Genomic DNA, 18,710 nt, shown 5'->3' with positions numbered 1-18,710 from the left:
GGAAGGAAGGAGGGAGTGGGAAGGAAGGAGGGAGTGGGGGAAGGAGGGAGGGAGGGAAGGAAGGAGGGAGGGAAGGAAGGAGGGAGGGGGAAGGAAGGAGGGAGGGGGAAGGAAGGAGGGAGGGGGGAAGGAAGGAGGGAGTGGGGGAAGGAAGGAGGGAGTGGGAAGGAAGGAGGGAGGGGGAAGGAAAGAGGGAGAGGGAAGGAAGGAGGGAGGGAAGGAAGGAGGGAGGGAGGGAGGGAAGGAGGGAGGGAGGGAGGGAAGGAAGGAGGGAGTGGGGAAGGAAGGAGGGAGTGGGGAAGGAAGGAGGGAGTGGGAAGGAAGGAGGGAGAGGGAAGGAAGGAGGGAGGGGGAAGGAAGGAGGGAGTGGGGGAAGGAGGGAGGGAGGGAAGGAAGGAGGGAGGGAAGGAAGGAGGGAGGGGGAAGGAAGGAGGGAGGGGGGAAGGAAGTAGGGAGTGGGGGAAGGAAGGAGGGAGTGGGAAGGAAGGAGGGAGTGGGGAAGGAAGGAGGGAGTGGGGAAGGAAGGAGGGAGTGGGGAAGGAAGGAGGGAGTGGGAAGGAAGGAGGGAGAGGGAAGGAAGGAGGGAGGGGGAAGGAAGGAGGGAGTGGGGGAAGGAGGGAGGGAGGGAAGGAAGGAGGGAGGGAAGGAAGGAGGGAGGGGAAGGAAGGAGGGAGGGGGGAAGGAAGTAGGGAGTGGGGGAAGGAAGGAGGGAGTGGGAAGGAAGGAGGGAGGGGGAAGGAAAGAGGGAGAGGGAAGGAAAGAGGGAGAGGGAAGGAAGGAGGGAGGGAAGGAAGGAGGGAGGGAGGGAAGGAGGGAGGGAGGGAGGGAAGGAAGGAGGGAGTGGGGAAGGAAGGAGGGAGGGGGAAGGAAGGAGGGAGGGAGGGAAGGAAGGAGGGAGGGGGGAAGAAAGGAGGGAGGGGGGAAGGAAGGAGGGAGAGGGGGAAGGAAGGAGGGAGGGGGGAAGGAAGGAGGGAGCTCTGGGCACCTGTGGACACACAGCCCCGCCCTGCACGGCCCCCTCCTGTGTCACTAATGCTGCTCTTCCTCATTTGTCTCCAACCCTTTAAACGTGCAAAGCAAAAACAGGCTGGCAGGCTGAATCCACCGGGCTCCACCCCTCTCCTTTACCTCAGATATTCAAGGGTCCCTCCTTCCCCCCAGGCCGCAGGCTCTCCCAGTCTGGCCGTGCTGACCACTGGCTTTACGCCCACCTCCCTGCCTCCCCAGGACTCGCCTGCTGACGCCCCCCGGGAGGGCCCGGGCAGGGAGCTGTGCACAGAGCCTGACCCCAAGGTCCCCAGTGACCCTTGGCCGAGGCGCTGGACCTGTCGAGCCTCGGGGTCATCCTGCCCAGCAGGTGTGGGGAGAATCGGGGCAGACGGCGCCTGGACCTCAGGGCCGGGGGCAGGGTGCTGCTGTGGAAACGCCAGACACCCCGCGGGCAGGAAGGGGAGCCACCGCTCCCACCCCAGACCGCGGTTTCTGACCACCGGCTTCCCCTTGACGGGAACGAAGGAAAGAAAACACTGCAGTGGGTGAGAGGATTTAAGGATCAAAGGGAGAACCAGCAGGGCTTAACCAAACCAAACCAAACCAAACCAAACCAAACCAAACCAAACAGAACCGAACCAGACGGGGGAAATGCTCGCAGCTCTGATGAACTGGGGGAAGTGACAAGCCTGCAAAACCTGCAGGTGCCCAAGTGAGTGTCTGGCGCCGGAAGGCCGGGGCCTCTGCTGCTGCCTCAGAGTTATTAGACCCACAGCCTCACCCCCGGGACGGGACGAACACGCTCCCTCTGCCTGCGCTGGGACGCCGTAAGCGTGAAGGGCAGAGGGCCGCATCGTGCCCACCGCCCCCAGAACTCCCCCGCGAAGGCCCTGCTCGCCCGTCTCCAGGCCAAGTGGGGCGTGAGGCCCCAGCCTGCAGGCGAAGGTGCCGTGGCGCCTCCCTGGGATGCAGGCCGCAGGGAGGGAGGCATGGGGCCTCCAGCCTGGGGCGGGGTGGGGTGGGGTGGGCAGCCCAGCAGGTCCACCTGCTGGAAGCAGTGCGAGAGCCCGGCAGAGACCGGCAGAGCCACCAGACAGACACTCGCGAGAAACAGGATGCCAGCTGCTTTAAGCCACTAAGTTGTGGGGTGTCTGTAACAAGGCAGCAGGTAACTAAGGAACCGCCCGAAGAGCGAGACGGAGCCCCAACCCCCGACCCGGGGGCCCCAGGGTCCCACCAAGGGGGTGGCAGCCCCCAGGCCCAGGCCTTTGTGACTCGGCCTCAAGCCCGGGTCATGACAGAGACAGGACAGCTGCACGGGGTCTCCTAATGACATTCTGCCCAGGGAGTGAGCGTGTCCACGGCCCCCGGGCCTCACACTCCGACCCTCAAACTTACTACCAGGCAATGGCGGCCAAGACAGCAGAGCCGGCACAGGGACAGGCCGAGGGTCCAGAAGAGCCCCTGCCTCTACACTTGGCCAATGCTCAACACGGGTGCCAAGGCCACCCACCAGGAAAAGGTGCTGGACAACTAACTGGACACCCGCATGCAAGAGCATCAACGTGGATCCCAACGTCACACCATACGTGAAAATGACCTCATAAAAAACCCTCAACATAAGAGCCAACGCTATGAAACACGTGGAAGAAAATACAGGCGTAATGCTTCACGACACTGGATTTGGTCTTGGATTCTTCAACGTGACACTAGAAACAAGGAACAAAAGAAAAAGTAGACAAACTGGACTTCCTCAAAATGAAAAACTGTTGTGCTTCAAAGCCTACATCATCAAGGAAGTGAAAAGACAACCCACAGAGCGTGAGAATATATCTGCAAGTCACTTATCTGATAAGAGACTTGTATCCAGAACATATGAAGAACTCTTACAACTCAGCAACAACAACAGAAAAAAAAAACAAAACCAAAACAAACTTATGTAAAAACGGGCAAAGCATCCGAATAAATCTTTCTCCAAGGAAGATATACAAATGTCCAATAAGCACATAAAAAGACGCTCAGTGCCCATGTCATTAGTAATCAAGGGAACAGAAATAAAAATCACAATGAGACGTCACTTTGCACCCACCAAGGTGGCTAGAATGACAAAGCCAGACAGTCTCAGCGAGGCAGGGAGAAACTGTCCTCCTACTGCTGCTGGGAATGGAAGACGGGGAGGCCTTTGTGGAAAACAGCTCCGCAGACAATTAAACACAGAGTTACCACGTGACCAGCAATTCTATGCCCAGGTACACCCCCGAGAAAGAATAAAAACACACGTCCACACAGAGACTTGCACACACATGTTCAAAGCAGCATCAGTCACAATAACCGCTCAAGTGTCCAAGAGCTGACAAATGCGCTGACACAGCGTGGTCCATCACACAATGGAATATTACTCAGCCATGAAAAGGAACGAGGCACTGACACAGCGTGGTCCATCCACACAATGGAATATTACTCAGCCATGAAAAGGAAGGAGGCACTGACACCTGCTACAACACAAATGATCCTTGAAAACACTGCGCTCCGTGAAAGAAGCCAGTCACAAAAGACCACATATGTGACCCCATTCGTATGAAACGTCCAGAACAAGGAAACCTATAGAAACCGAAAGCAGACTGGTGGCTGCTTAAGGCTGGAGTGGGGATGGGGGAGGGTGGGGTGACAGCTAAAGGGAACAGGGTTTCTTTTCGAGATGATAAAAATGTTCTGAAATTGTGCGGTGACGGTTGCTCATTATCTGTGAAAGTATGAAAAACCACTAACTGTACGCTTCACAAAGGTGAGTTCTGTGGTATGTAAATTGTATCTCAATAAAGCTGTTTTTAAAGAAGAGAAATGAAAGAAAATAGGGAAAACAAACAGTAGGACGTGCGTGGACGCTCCATCTGCTACCGAGAGCCTGGCGCGGCTCCAGGCTTCCCTCCACACGCCGCCCCAGCCTCCAGCGGGGGAGAGGCGCTCGGCTCCGCAGGAAGCGCGGGCTGGGCCGGGCCGGGCCGGCCTCGGGCCTGCAGGGGGTACCAGCCCCACCGCTGCGGCACAGGCGCTGCCCGCCGCGTCTCCACGCCCCCGCGGCTCCTGCGGCAGCAGCAGGCCTGGGCGGAACCCACCTCGAGTGCTGCCCCCGAGCTGGTCGAGCCCGGCTTCCCGGCTTCCGCTCTCACACCCCCGCCAGCGCAAGGGCTCCCGCGCGGCCCCGCTGTGCCCTGGGACTCCACTCCGAGACCCTACTTGCTATCGAGACCACCGTCCTCACGGCAGGTCTTGGCACCTGGCTCTGACCAGCTGCCCTCCCTAAAATGGCCTGGCCGGAGCCTGGCCAGCCCACCCGCCTCAGGCCTGTGTCGCCTGGGGTCAGCCTGGACTTCCAGCAGGGCCTTCCAGAGGCGCCTCCCGGGTGGGCTGCGACAGCCCTGAGGGGCTGGGGTTTGCCACAGACCCTGCCATCTGGAACCTTCCACTCGGTGCTCTGGAAGCCAAGGCTGAAAAGTCCCTTTGGTCAGACGAGGGGGCCTGAGGTCGGCTGGTTTCCCCGGGAGTCTGATGGGCCTGGAATGGAGAAGCAGTACGCGGACCACGGGGCCAGATGCTGTTCCCCGGTGCCGGGGCAGACCAGTCCCCACGGCCCGGCTGGACCGGACACGGGCACCTCGGGGTGCAAGGGTGCTACCCAGACCCCATCCTCCCTCACACAGGCCCGATGAGGCTGCCAGGGGTCAGGAGCCAACAGGACCATGTGGCCGGGCTGCGTGAGAGGGGGTCGAGGTTCAGCCCACCCGGGGCTCTGCTCTCTGCACCGCCCCTCCCGGAGCAAGGAAGCCCTCCCCGGCCACTCCTTCCTCCCCTCCTCCCTCCCTCCTTCCTTCCTTGGAGATGAGGGAGACATGGTGCCTGCAGCCCGTCAGGCAGGGGCTCCGTGAGGACAGGGCTTTGTCCCGCCCCCCAGACTAGTGAGGGGACCCCAGTGCCCTGTGAGGACCCACTGAGAGGAGCTGGCAGTGACGCGGCAGCAGTAATGCAGAGCCCCCAGCACGCCCCCTCCCTGCTCCGTTTATCCACAGCTCCTACCAGCTCGTGGCGCTTTAAACTCTGTCCCGTCACCTGTCTCCCCCAAAGGTTAGGGCGGCAGGCGCTGCACGTCAAGTAAACGTTTGCAGGAGTGGGTGACAGTTATGACTGCATAGTGTCCTGTGGTTGAGAAACCAGAGACCCAGCTGGTGACCAGGACAGGGGAGTCACAGGGCCGGCTGGCCAGGGCCTCCCGCTCCCTGGGTCCGGGGAAGGGGTGCCGGCCGTCATCCTGGGCACGCAGGGCCGTGGGCACAGGGGGTTCGTGGTACCGTGAAGCGTGCGTTGGGGGGCTGGCGCCGCTGAAGCAGATGGAAGAGCACGAACAAATGTGCTGAAATCCGCTGCTGCGTGACAGCTTTGAGGAAGAAAGGGGGAAAATGGCTATAATCTTCTGCTAAAAATTTGTTGCCTTGTTTGATTTGCAGCTGAGGAAATGTTGAGACACTGACGAGAATCTCAAAAGGAAAAGTTTTGAACCTTCCTTTGACGTGCGGGTGCAATTACCAGCTAAACAAAAACGTCCCACTTGCCGAGGGGGCGGAGAGACGTCCCCGTCCGTGACTGCGGAGGAACGACCCCCGCGGTCCAGCTCCCCCTGCGCCCGCCCCAGCCGAGCCGGGTCCTCGGGGAGCCCGCACGAGGGGCTGGGCCCCGCGACCCGCACGCCCAGGGCACAGCAGGGTGTGCGGCAATGCTCCTCCCCGGGGCCACAGCCGGCCCGCCGCCCTCCGCTCACGGGCGAGTGGGGCTCCTTCTCGGGCTCAGATTCCGCGCAAGCCCAGACGAACGGACATGTCCCCCTGCGTCCAGGCCACGGCTGAGTCCCCTGGCATCTGCCTCGCTCCTGTCTGTGTTCAAGCCCTGCCCCTAACCTGCTGGCGGCCCGGGCCTCCTGTCTTCCTGGGCCTCAGTTTCCATCTGCTGAAGCGTGAGGGCAGTGAACTTGATCTGTAAGGACCTTCCAAGCTTAGCACCTGGGAGACCTGGACGGAGGGCAGACCCCCCGGGAGCCCGTGTACCCTGTGGATGGACAGTGGCCGCCCCGGGCCAGGGAAGGGCTGCCGGCAGGGCGGACCTGCCACGAATACTAAGAGACCCTGCTAGCAGGAGACAGAGGTGCACAGAGAGTTAAGCCCAGTAAGACCGCCACCGAGCCTCACGCGTATTTATACATCACCCGGCCTCAAAACTAAATCAACATCTCTCCCGGCTGAAGGAAGACAGCTCAGGGAGAAAAGCAGGGGAGCTTCGGGGATCCCGCTGGGTTGGAGGGGCAGGGCCGGCAGGACCTCACGGATGTGGGGGGGGGCACAGCCCTGGCCCGCCCCGCCTCACCCCAGCCTCCGCGACCTTGGGCAGGTCCCTCAGGCACCAGCCTCGCGTCCTACGCGCCCCATGGGCCGGGGTCGCTCATTGCTCGGTGGCTCACAGGGACGCTCCCCGGCTCTGAAGCCGGGGGCACAGGGCCGGCCCGGCCTGCCCAGACGGTGTGCTCACCGCGGGTGGAGAGCCTGGGGACGGGCGGGGGCGCCACGTGACAGCGCAGGCCGGACCCCCCTAAGACCCCCGGCACCAAAACCGAGAAACCGAGGCCCATGCGGCCACCCTGGACCAGTCACGGGAGGGGCGAAGAGGGGAGGGGCCCAGGGCTGGAGGCGGGAGGGCCACAAGGGAGGGGTGATGGGGGCTGGCCCCTGGGGACTGCCCTCTCGCCACAGGCTCTCCGCAAGCCTCCTGCCCTGGGCCGGTGACCACGTGGGCCGACGCCCTGCACCCCCCGCGCCCTTCGTGTCCCCTCGTCCCCCACCACAGAGGCCTCATTCAGGAGCAGGGCACCTGGCACTCCTGTGGCCGAGGCCCCTCACGAACAAACACGCGTGGGCTGTCAGGGTCTAGGAAGGGCTGCGAAGGTCCCTGCGTACGCGCATGCTGCCCAGCCCCGGGGGGCCGGCCACTGCAGCCGCCGACGGGGCTGGCCTTGGGGAGGGGGCGCTGCCGGGCCTTGCCAGTCCCCAGACCGGCAGTGTGCGCTGGGGCTCTCCCAGCAGCTCCAGGAAGGGTGGCGCTGTGGGGAGCCGTGCCCGCCAGGCCAGCACACGTGGGAGACCCTTCTCACACCACCCTCCGGGCGACCGTCTCCCCAGCTCCATCCACCACGTGCCGGAGGCCACGGCAGGGCGAGTTTATCTACCATCGGCTGTGAGGCACCACGTGGGCCCTGGACGCACAAGTGAGCTTGGCAGGCTGTGTCCTGTGGCTGCCGCCAGTGTCCCCCCCCAGGGACAGCGGGGCCCGGGGAGGGCCTCGCCCAGCCAGGCCACCGCTTGTCCCCCTGCGGCCAGCAGCCCCCTTGGCGGAAGGCCTGGAGGGAGGCCACCCCAGTGAGGAATCTCGGGGCCCGTCCTGGACTCTCAGGGCCTGGCCGGGAACTCTACTGGAGTGTGACGTTTCCAAAGACGGGGGCGGGAGGGATAGGCAAGGAGCGCGCCGGGGCCGTCGGCAGCTGGAGCAGGCCGCCCACGGTGCTCCTGACCACCAGGAGGGGCGGGACGGGTCCAGCTGAGCTGAGGCTGGGGTCACTCTGGGGGTAAACCTCACGCTCCCAGACTGCTCCGGAGGGCAGGTGACATCCGGCAGCCAGTGCCTCCGCAGCGACAGAGAAATGCCCTGAGAGGTGAGTGGAGCCGCGCGACGTCACGTCCCCAGGTGGGGCTGCACACCCGCCTCTGCTTCCCGCATGACCCAGGTGGCGTGGGCCAGGCCCCACGGAAGCTGGAAAAAGCAAAAATGCCACCATCCAGGGATGGCAGGGCGGGGTGGGCCACAGAGGCCCAGACCTTCCTCAGCCCTGACCCCTGACAGTGTAGCCGCGGAGGGGGCCTGGTTCAGCTGGCCAAGCTGCTCCCGGCTAACAGGGCCCCCCACTGCTCCTGACCACAGGCTGAGCCTCTCCCTAAGCTGCTGTCACATCAGGGCTGTGAGCAAGGCCCCGACACCAGCCACCGCCCGGGCACCCGGGGCCACACCTCTTGGGAGGAAGAGGAGGGGAAGGAGGAGGAACACGCCTTCGTCGTACGTCTGGCCAGTCTGGAGGCCGCTGCTTCTGGCACCACCCCACCCCCGTCATTCCAGAGCAACGTCCTCTGAGCCTACCGACCGAGTGACCCGTGTCCCTGCTCAGATGGGCGGCTAAGCAGAAGCTCTGTCATGATCTCCCTATTACAGACGGCACACGACAGCGGGCACCCTAAATCCACCCTGAGCCATAGGAGCTGGCGGAGGGGGGCCTCGTGGGTCAGGCCGGCAGCCGCAGGACCAGCTGGTGAAGGGCGAGCATCTGGCCGGTGAGGGCAGAGAGAGGGCCAAGCAGCCCCGGCGCCTGCGCCCTTGCCATGGGCGCGGGCACTGTGTTTCTCCTGCCAGGCCTCTGAGTTGTATCAGAAGATGTCAAACAAAGCCTTAAAAAAAATTTTTTTTTTGAATTGTGGTAAAATAAAACTTGCCATCTTAATCATTTTTAAATGTATTGTTCAGGAGTAAGTACTTTCACACTGTTGTGGAGCCGTCACCACCGTCCGTCCACAGAATTTTCCATTTCCCAAACTGAGACTCTGTCCCCATTACACACTAACTGCCCCTCCCCCTCCCCCAGCCCCTGGTCCCCACCCCCTACTCTCCATCTCTGTGACCCTGGCTCACCAGGGACCTTACAGAAGTGGAATCACACAGGGTCCGTCCTTCTGTGTCTGGCTTATTTCACTGAGCATCATGTCGTCCAGGTCCATCCATGTGGTAGCAGGGGTCAGAGTTTCCTTCCTTTTTAGGGCTGAGTGATGTTCCATTGTGTGGAGGGACCACGTTTTGTTTATCCACTCACCCATCGATGGACACTTGGGTGGCTTCCACTTTTTGGCTGCTGTGACGTGGGTGTGCAAACATCCGCTTGAGACCCTGCTTTCAGCTCCTCGGGGCACATGCCCAGAAGCAGAATGGCTGGATCACGTGGAGAACAAGGCCGCTTCCGTGATTCAGCTACGGTACCCGTGGAGGCGCACTGCGGTCCCGCCTGAGACAGCGCCGTCAGGGTCCAGTGTCTCTCCCCAAAACCTCCCGCTACAAGAGGGACTGTGCAACTGGCCAGACTTCCCTTCTTGTTAGGGCTGCCAGGAAGCTCAGCTTCACTCACAACATCAGCCCCGAAGGTCAGAACGTCTGCGATCTGTTTCTTGCAGGCATCATGGTATCACCTGCCAGGAATTCTTTGTGGAACAGTGGGATCTTGTCCAAGTAGATGTGATCACGGAAGACGGTCAGGGAGCTGGCACGGGGAGCGCAGATGAACCCCAGGAGAGGGTCCAGGTGATGGCCCACCCCCAGGCTGGTACCTAGCGCGTCTACACAGGGACCGGTGACGCAGCCCCTCTGAGGTGCTGGGGCAAAGCCAGCGGAACAGGGGAGTGGGCTCCCTCGTGGCAGGAGGACGTGGGCCAGAGGGGACCCAACGACGGACTTCAGATCCCCGTCCAGTGTCGAGGGGACAGGAGCAGGCTGGGACGCAAATCCGGGGTGCTGGCTCTCCAGAAGCGGGTAATGGGCTGTTACAGGGGCACATGCAAGCCGAACGCTCCACGGGCCGACACCTGGCGTGTGGGGCAGGGCCCGTGTCCTGCAACTTTGGGGACAATCACGAAGAGAAAGAACCCAGAGCTCGAGCAGGTTCTGTGTCTCCCATCCCAGTCCTCTGCACGGGAACTCCCTGAATGGAACGGAACCTGTGAGAAGAGCTGGGTGTAGCAGGCGGAGCGCTGGGTCCAGAGTCAGGAGGACAGGTCTGCTCCTGGCACTGCCCTGCGGGGCTCTGGGCCTCGGTCTGGCACAGACCGAGGGGGTCTCCGGGCAGAGCTGCCCCAACGCTGGGCTGCCCAGCCGCACGCGGCTGAGTGGAGCTCTGGGGGCTGCGCTGTCCTCCGTCTGCAAGGACCACCCTGCCTCTGTGCGAGGGCGCCGCCCAGGGAGGGCGGGGCTCACGTCAGCGAGGGGACCCTCGGGCAGAAGCGGGTGCGCCCCAGCCCCTGCCGCCCTCCTCGCTGCAGCTGTGACGCTCCACGATCAGCGGTAAGAACGCTCGACTTGCCTGAAGACGACTGTTACACAGCCTTTCTCAGCAGGCCTAATTTCCAGGTTTTTAAAGAGCTGGGTCCCTATCTTTCTCATCTAGACACTTTGCAAGGACCACATGGGGGTGAAGAGCGGTATCATGGCCAAGTCCGAGAGCGCAGAGGCTGAAGTGACCGCATGCGACAGCGGCCCGAGGCCGGCGATGGCTCCGCTGGCTGTGCCGCGAGCCTTTTGTGTGTTGAGTACGGCCAGTGGCGGAGCAGGGCCGGACCAGACGGCGGAGGGTCCCAGGGCGAAAAGAGCCCAATTCAGCGGCTCAGGGGGACCCGTCTGCAAATTCGGGGTCAAGCCTGCAGTCTGGGTCCTGAGGCCCGATGACACCTTCGGGCCCCGGGGCACCCAGCAAGGAGGCGGGAAGTTGGCATCCCCGAGGCCCACGGGACGAGAAGGGGCTTAATATTCAGGACACGTCATTCGTTGCATAAAAAAATCAACAGCCATCAGCGCCTGTGGAAATTTCTCCACACAGACGCACATCAGCGTGCTGGCTTTTTCAGTCCTCGGCTCCAATAAACAGGAGCAGCCTGGCGCCGCCTCGGGGGGCGGGAGGGCTGGGCTTTTTCCTTCATTGCGTGTCTCGTTTTACATACAACATTGAGGAAGGCGGGCCGGGGCAGCGAGACCCTGGGACCCCTGGACCCCAGGCCCAGTGCAGCCGGGCGCAGGGCATATGCAGCACCGTAAGGAGGTTACGACCCTCAGAGGCGGCCCCCCGTCTGCGTGCGTGACACTCAAGGAAAGACCCACTGATGGTGAAACAAATAAGACACGACACTGAGAAGTAGATTCGACAGGAAATGTGCAGGGTGAACACATCTGTGAGCTGTTCCCGCGGGGGACATGGACCCCAACAAACAGAAAGACACAGCGACGTCCTTGTGGGAAGGTGTGTCCAGGAGGCGGTCGTGCCCGACCTTCATCTTCACTTCTCACGAAAGCCAGCAAGTTCTAGGCTGGTTGGTGGGGGAGCTGGATATGTTGATTCCAAAGTTCATATAAAAATGAACAAGAGCTGCCAGGAAAACCCTGATAAAGAAGAGTCACAGGGGCAGGAGGTCACTGAGACCTGGCTGTGACCTGACATGTGGGCATCTAGCGCACGAGGGGGCAGACCTCACACCAGCGAGGAAAAGACAGGCTTTCAATAAGTGGTCCAGGGGTACCAGGAAGAGCCTCTTCCAAAAAACAGGTAGGTATCACGCTTCCCACCTTGTAAAGAACCAAAACCAAATTCCAAATCAATCAGATTTAAGTGTAAAAAATGAAACCACCAGAAAACCAGAAGAAACCATGAGAGAATTCTTTTATACCCTGACACGAGAAAGGTAAAGACGTGAACAAAAACCCAGAAGCTAAAAAGGAAAAGGCAATAAATGCATGTGTATAAAATAAATTTAAAAGCCAAAAACTTCTGCTTGGTAAAAAAACAGCACAAAGTCAAAAGACAAATGGTAAATTGGGAAAACATATTCACAACTTAAAATGAACTCAACTCCTTAATATACAAAGAGCTCCAAAAAACCAATAAGAAAAGAACCAACAATCCATTTGAAAAACGGACCAGGACATTAACACATATGAATAGATTTAAAAATCCTCACTCATCTATGATAAAGAGACTGAAGGTTAAAACTACACTGAGCTACCCCATTTCAGCTACCGGACCAGAAAAATCTAGAAGTCTGACGGCTGTAGGGAAACCGGCACCCTCACAGGTACTGCTACGACACGTCCCACACAGTTCCCACTGGCCCTCATACGACCGTCCGGCAGTGCTGCCGAAATAAATGCAGGTACCCACTGACCCCGCGCTCTCTTCTGGGAGCTTCTCCTACACACAGACTCGCACACACCGGAGACACCATGTGTAGGGCGCTCGCCACAGCCTTGCTCGTGAGCGTGTTCCCGTTAACTGGCAGGGTTAATACGTCGTGGCAAACGCGCACGGTGATGCGCCACACGCCGCATCACCTGACATTTGTTTGTTTGTTTAAAAACAAACAGTGCACTGTGTATCACTGGGAAAAATCTCCCAAATGCACAAAGAGACAAAAGCAAGCTGTAGAAACAGTTTGAAAACAGACTCTGGAGTTCAAAGAGGGGCGGGCAGTACAAATACATATTGGGGGAAACAAACCCACCAGTTCGAAGAAGTTACGGTGTGAGAAGTTACGGTGTGAGAAGACGCCTTGTGTGCGCGACTGGCCGGATCCTCGCCAGCCTGGGCAGGCATTCCACCCTTGGGCTCCCCGCGAAGGAGCTGGGACTCGGCAGGGAGGTGAAGCATCCGCCCAAGGCCCCGTGTCTGTGAAGCAGGAATTCACATCCGGACGTGTGTCTTCTGGAGCCTACCTCCTGGGTGCTCTGCCCTACAGTTGCCCACATGTGCCCTGGTGTCCTTGTGCCCCAAGAACACTGGCTGGGAGCCAGGCGAGGTCACTGCGCTCAGCTCACAGCCCAGAGGAGGGGCGACGCCACAGCTGGGTCCCGCAGACGGGCAGGGCCCAGGGGCAGACAGAGCAGGTCGTGGGGCCTGGGGAGGGAAGCCGGCTGGAGGGCAGCCCGGTCTTGACTCTACGAAGCTCTGGTCCCGCCACCATGGCGGGCGGGGGTGGGGGTGGAGGCTGCCGGCCCTGTGGTCCTCACACAGACCACCCAGGCTTTCAGGGCAGAACGGGGGCTGCTGGGCAGGGAGGCCTGGATCTCCGCTGGGGAGCTGGAGCGCAACTTGGGGCAGGGGCCGGTCCCCCCGGAGCTGGGGGACGTGACCGTGTCACCTCCCGCCGTGTGGCAGACCAGCGGCTCCTGTGGCCCGGGCTTCATCTGCGCAGTGGGAATGGCACCCCTGCCTCAGTGCCCGTGGCTGTTAAGTGAGAACGTAGGCAGGGTCAGGGTCAGTGGCGCTCCACGTGTGCAGTCAGTAAGGAGCCGTGACCAGAGTTACAGCCAGCGGGAGGGACTGTGTGTGTGGCAACATCAGTGCTGCCCACGCTGTGGCCACCGCCGGCGCCATCCAGCCCACACCCCTGCCCCCTGGTCGCTCAGCCGGCACCGAGGAAGCAGATGCTCAGAGCGACATCAGTCCCAGGGAGCGAGCCTTCCTCGCTGGAAGGGACACAACCTACCCCACCGGGGACAGTCTCTGGGACTCACCCCTCGCCGCGCATCCCCAGCACCATGGCCCGCAGGGTTCTGTCCCCTCCAGGAAGCAACGCCCAGAGAACATTCCAGAAGCATGGGCAGTAGGCCATCAGGAAAGAGCCTGTCCAGTCGGGGACAGGACATGCTCAAGGCCCTGGTTAGCAGCAAGAGGACCCAAGGGCAAGATGGGTCCTGAGAAGCAGAGGCTGGGCCTGCTTTGGGCTCAGGGCTCCCTGGCAGGTGAGGGCAGGTGAGAACAGGTGGGGTGGGGGAGGGGACGAGGTCCAAGGACTGACTACTTTGCCCCTGGGGTGCGGGCTGGGCTGGGCGAACCTGCAGGTGGGGGAGCCAGCGGGGCTCAGGGGGTCTGCGGTGCGGTGAGTGGGCCGGGGGCCCGGGGGCGAGGGCAACGAGGTGTGAAGAGCCGTGAAGGCCGCTCCCTGCCGCCCCCCATATTCCGGAAAAGGGAAGGACGCAGAGGCTGGGAGAACCTGTGATTAGACAGCGCTCCTGCCTGGTGACGCAGGGACGGGAGCAGGGCAGGCTCCAGGGGCACCGCGAGCTTCCCGCTCACAGGGAACCGGCTATTTTCTACCCACTCCATTTCCAAAACAGAGACGCTCATCTGAAATGTCACTGGGCTGCAGTCTGGTCCCTTTCCTGAGCAGAGCCACAGGCTGGCTGTGGGGCAGCCCCGCCCGGAACGGAAGCCGGCAGGGCGGGAACTGGGAGGGGACGCTCCAGCGCAGGGGCTCCTCCCACCGGCCTCCGAGGGACAGTGGGACGGGGGCGCAAAGCCCAGAGAAGAATTCTGCTTAATTACGTGCATGCTGAAGCATTTAGAGGTACAGATGTTTGCAATTTTCTTTAAAATGCATTAAGAAAAGAAAAAGTACTGATGGGTGGAGGGGGTAGAGAGGCGCTGCGTCATAAAGCAGCCACAGGAGAGTGTCTGCAGCAGGACCTGGGGGGACACACGGGTGTTCACTGTAAAACTCTTCCAACTTTGCCGTATGTTTGACGGTGTTTGTTCGTAGAACGACGGGGGAACCGGTAGGGCTGAGTTTGCATGCTGGCTCTACCACCCGGGACCCAGGGTGAGCCAGGGGGACCAACAGGGCATAAGCGTGTGGCCAGGCCTTACCCCCCTCCACGCGAAGCTCGCTCCTCACCAGAGGGGGCACTGCCGGGGGGACGAGCGTCTGCCAGGCCCAGCCAGAGCTGCCACGCGTCTAGCCCTCAAGACTGCAGCCCGGGAGCACCAGGCGGCTCATTGCCTTGACGGCCCCAAACGTGGCCCACGAGAAGCCAAACACGGACATCCGTGCGGCATCCTCAAGGTAAGAGCGGTGACAGCGGCAGCGGCCGTGCTTCTGTGCTGGGCACGTCACCGTGTTCCCCGTGACAGCCTGCAGCGGGGTGGGGTCAGCTCCACGTCCAGGCGAGCAGACTGAGACCAGGGCCACGGCTGCGGAGGGGCAGAGCCAACACCCAGGCCCAGTGCCCAACCGCTAAGAAGAGGAACGACCGAGGGCAGGAGGGGGTGGGAGCGCCCGGGCAGTGCCCTACGCCCACCAGGACCGCTGGGAAAGGCCCAGTGGGGCACAGGGAGTGTGGTCCCTGAGTCTGTTTCGCAGAGAACCCCCTGCTTCGGGCCCAGAGTCCCAGCTGGTTTGCCCAAGTTCAGTCTTTACCGGAGGGCACTGTGCCTCTACTGAACGGCCAACTGTGTCTGGCCAGCTGTGGCCTCAGTTTCCCCATCTCTACACGGGGGCCTCGTCTCCCTGACGGCTGGCTACCTTAGGACAGATGAGGTGGGAGTAGCCACGGACCCCCAGAAAGACCCGGACAGGCCACGCACCACAGGAGGCGGGCCCAGCCGCCTCCCCTCCCGGGCCTGCCTCCCGGCCCCGCCAGGCACTGAGTGGGCACAGGCCGGCAGGCCGTACTCAGCTCTGAGCGGTAACCGGAGCGGCTGGCCTCACCAACCAGCTGTGAACTAATTACAAAAAGTTCTAACTAGTCGAGCTCCCTCTCCAAGCATATGTTCCCAATTAAGTCAAACTGCAGCGGATTTTAATCAATCTTCCTTGAAGCAGCCCAACTTGAAGACTCCTCCAGGGGGAGAGAGGAGAGGAGATCTGCATACGGATCACGCCGGCAGCACCGCGGATAAACACACAGCCGGGGGAGCTACACGCTAATTGGGCCCCTCGGCCCGTGTCCTCCCGCTCTGCCCAGGCCACGAAGCCGCGGGTCTGCGGTCGCACAGACGAAGCGGAGCCTGGGGGCAGCCAGGCCACCTGGAGGGGTGTGCTGCCCTCTCCTGCTGCCTCCACGGCCCGGGCACCGAGGTGAAGGGGACGAGGTCTTGGCCCCACGATGGTGTGGTCAGACGTGGCCTGTGACCTCCTGGTAACCCCCACGTGGGTGCATCATCCCCGATTTTACAAAGGATGTGCTGGGGACTCAGGTGGCAAAGCACGACATGCCCGAGACCACCCAGCTGAGGGGCAGGATTCCAGCCGAGGTCTACAGACTCGGACGCCGGTGCCCCCAGGGCACCACCCACGTCTCCGCGGTTTCCACAAGCCCAGGTCTCCTTCAGACCCATTTCAACACCACCTGGCGGGGGCTCCCTGAGCCAGACATGAGCTCTTCCCGGTCCACTCCCCCAGGACCAGAATGCCCAGCGGGTTCCCTGTGTCTGCCCTGAGGGGTCAGGGCGCAGGTGGGCACCCTCCTTCCAGAGCCGAATCCACCCGCCTCCCTGCCTCCTGGGCAGGGCCTGCCCACGGGCACTCCGCCCGGGCTGGACGGCGGTGGGGCAAACTCTGCCTCTCTGGCGTCACGGTCAGACAGGAACCGTCGCGGCGACGGGGTGACCCGTCCGCTCAGCCTTGGGGGCGTACACCTCTCCTCGCCCCAGGGCATCAAACGACAGACCCAGGCCAGGGGCAGCGGGCAGGGCAGTGGGGGGGGCGGGGGCGGGGGAGGAGGCCAGCGGTCCCAGAGCTGAGGCTGCTCACCTGGGAATGGCGGCCGGGCCATCAGCGGTGCAGCCCGAGGAGCAGGGCAGGAAGGTGGGGTGAGGGGTCAGGAGTGGTGGAGGCTGCGGGCGACGGGGCGGCTCAGGAGACAACGGCCCTGGGTTCAAAGACCAGCCCTGCTCCTTGGGGCTCCGTGCCCGTGACTACAGTGCTGAACCTCTCTGAGCGAAGCTTCCTTGTCAGTGAAAAGGGGGCAGCAGGACGTCTCCCAGGACTGTGGGTGGGCACAGATACAGGAGGCCTAACGAGAAAACCCAGGGCCCACGGAGCACGGGGTCAGCACACAGCAGAGGCCCGTGGCACCTGTGATTGAGATGGTGAGTCAGGAGACAGGACTCGGCCCCCACCATCACAAGGACCTTTCTGAAACGAGCCCTGTGCCAGGGGCGGGAATGCTCCCGAGAGCCTTCTGGGACTCAAGCTGGAACTGGCCACACGGAGAAAGGGGCTGTGACGTGGGACAGAGCGCCCAGGAGCCTCTGCTTGCTGCTGTCTCAAGATCTGGGCGACCCGCAGAGCTGGAGGGGCGGCACAAGGCCCCGGGCTCAAAGCAGGTGGAGAGAACCAGTGCGGCGGGACTGCGCCTGGTGCGGGGGCCACCCGAGCGCCCACGGCGGGGACGGGGCCTCACACCCCCGGACGTGGCTCCAGGATATCCACGGCTGGGGGTGAGGGAGGCGGCGGCCGCGCGCCCTGGGAACAACGGCAGGTGCGCACATCACCGTGCGAACATCTGCTCCCCCAGGATCCTGGAAACCAGGACCCACTCGCCACACCCTCCGGCCACGCCGGGGGCAGCTGCTCACACACACACTCGGCGCTGCGTGTGGCCACTGCCGGCCGGGTGCGCCCCCCCCCCCCCCCCCCACTTCCACAGACAGAAACCTGCGTGCCGAGAGCCCGGCCACACCAGGGCGCAGACACTGGCCCATGCCCTCCCCAGGCTGACACGGATGCCACCTGTCGCCTTGGCCGTGCACGGCTCCAGGACGCACAGCCAGGCCCCCACCCTGCGTGAGGTCCACGTGGAGCCCAGGAGGCTGGACACGGCCAACGTCGCTGACCCCACCCGCGGAGCGCGGGTTGGACTGGGCACCACCCGCCCGAACCTCCCACACTGGAAGGCTCGAGCTGGGGGCCCCCAACGCCGGCCCCGTCTCCCCACATCCACTGACGGTGCTCACTGCACCTCTCACCTGGCCTGACCCTCGACACCATCACCAAGGGCCACTGAGGCTCCTCGTGACAGGCCTTGAAGCCCTGGAGCAGGAAAAAGGAAACATCGATTTCGGCAGCACTCACTGAGCCCCAATCAGAGGCCTGGGAAGCCATCAGCCGTGACCTCAGGCTGAGCTCAACTAAGGACCCAGAAAGACTCCCCATCCTGCCCTGCCACGGCACCACTGCCGGGCGGCCGGGGGTTCACCCGCCAGCAGCCCAGCTCTCCCAGCAGGACTGTGGCCCAATTAAAATGGTACAAGGTGACAGGTCCCGGAGCTGAGTACGGCCCATCCGCGGCTCACGGCGCCTCGTTTTATCAAGGTTGTCACTTCTCCCATCTCCAGGAATCAGGAATAAAAAGGAGATTTGATTTGCCTCTAATAGATGCCAAGAGAAAAATCAACGGCCTGTCCAAAATCTGGGTAATCACTAACCTGCAGGTTTCCTGCCATGGAACAATTTAGACAGGAGGATAAAAATGAAAAGCAAAGCAAAAGCAGAACAGTGCAAATAGCAATCCGACTTCACAACTGCAGGCAGATGCGGACGGGCTTGGATACACCCCAAACCACCCAGGACCTCTGCTGGCGTCTCCTCCCAGGGGGGCACGCCCGCCACACCCGCCGCGGGTGACGCAGAGGCCAGACTGTGGGCTCACTGTGGCCAGCGGTCGGGAAAAACAAGACGGAGACCAAGAAAGCGGACGGGGCGGGGGGCTGGGGGCAGCGCCACCCGGGGCAGGCTGTCCCTCCTGCTGGCTCGGGACGGGTGTTCTCGGCCAGCCAGGGGCCTGGGTGGGGGACAGGCCCCTGGTTTAGTCTAGTCTGGTCAGCTAGAAAGTGGGATGGCTGGGGTGCAGGAACCTCGGGCAAAACCCAGGAGAAAAGAGGAGGGCAGGGCAAGCCCCGGACGAGCTCACCTGCAGGGTGAGCCGCTCCAGCTGCGTCTCTAGCACCTTCTTCTCTTCCTCCAGACGGCTCCGCTCCCCCTCCAGCTCCTCAACCTTCAACCTGCAAGGAGAGCAGACCCGTGACAGGAGCCCCACTGTAGCCC

General features: G+C 62.0%; 1 protein-coding gene across 5 annotated transcripts in view; it reads right to left on the bottom strand.

The window, feature by feature from the left end:
- The window catches only part of MAD1L1 (mitotic arrest deficient 1 like 1), a 339,612-nt gene that overhangs the window by 68,698 nt on the left and 252,204 nt on the right, over positions 1-18,710 (bottom strand). For all 5 annotated transcript variants that reach the window (XM_059897371.1, XM_059897373.1, XM_059897372.1 and 2 more), the window contains one exon: positions 18,577-18,667. In XM_059897371.1, coding sequence (XP_059753354.1) covers positions 18,577-18,667 — 91 coding nt within the window. The remainder of the gene's footprint in view (positions 1-18,576; positions 18,668-18,710) is intronic.

Source organism: Balaenoptera ricei, chromosome 15 (genome assembly GCF_028023285.1).
Source record: "Balaenoptera ricei isolate mBalRic1 chromosome 15, mBalRic1.hap2, whole genome shotgun sequence".
NCBI classification, from domain to species: Eukaryota; Metazoa; Chordata; class Mammalia; order Artiodactyla; family Balaenopteridae; genus Balaenoptera; species Balaenoptera ricei.
Note: the sequence above shows the minus strand (reverse complement) of the source record. Positions and strands in the feature narration are given on the sequence as shown.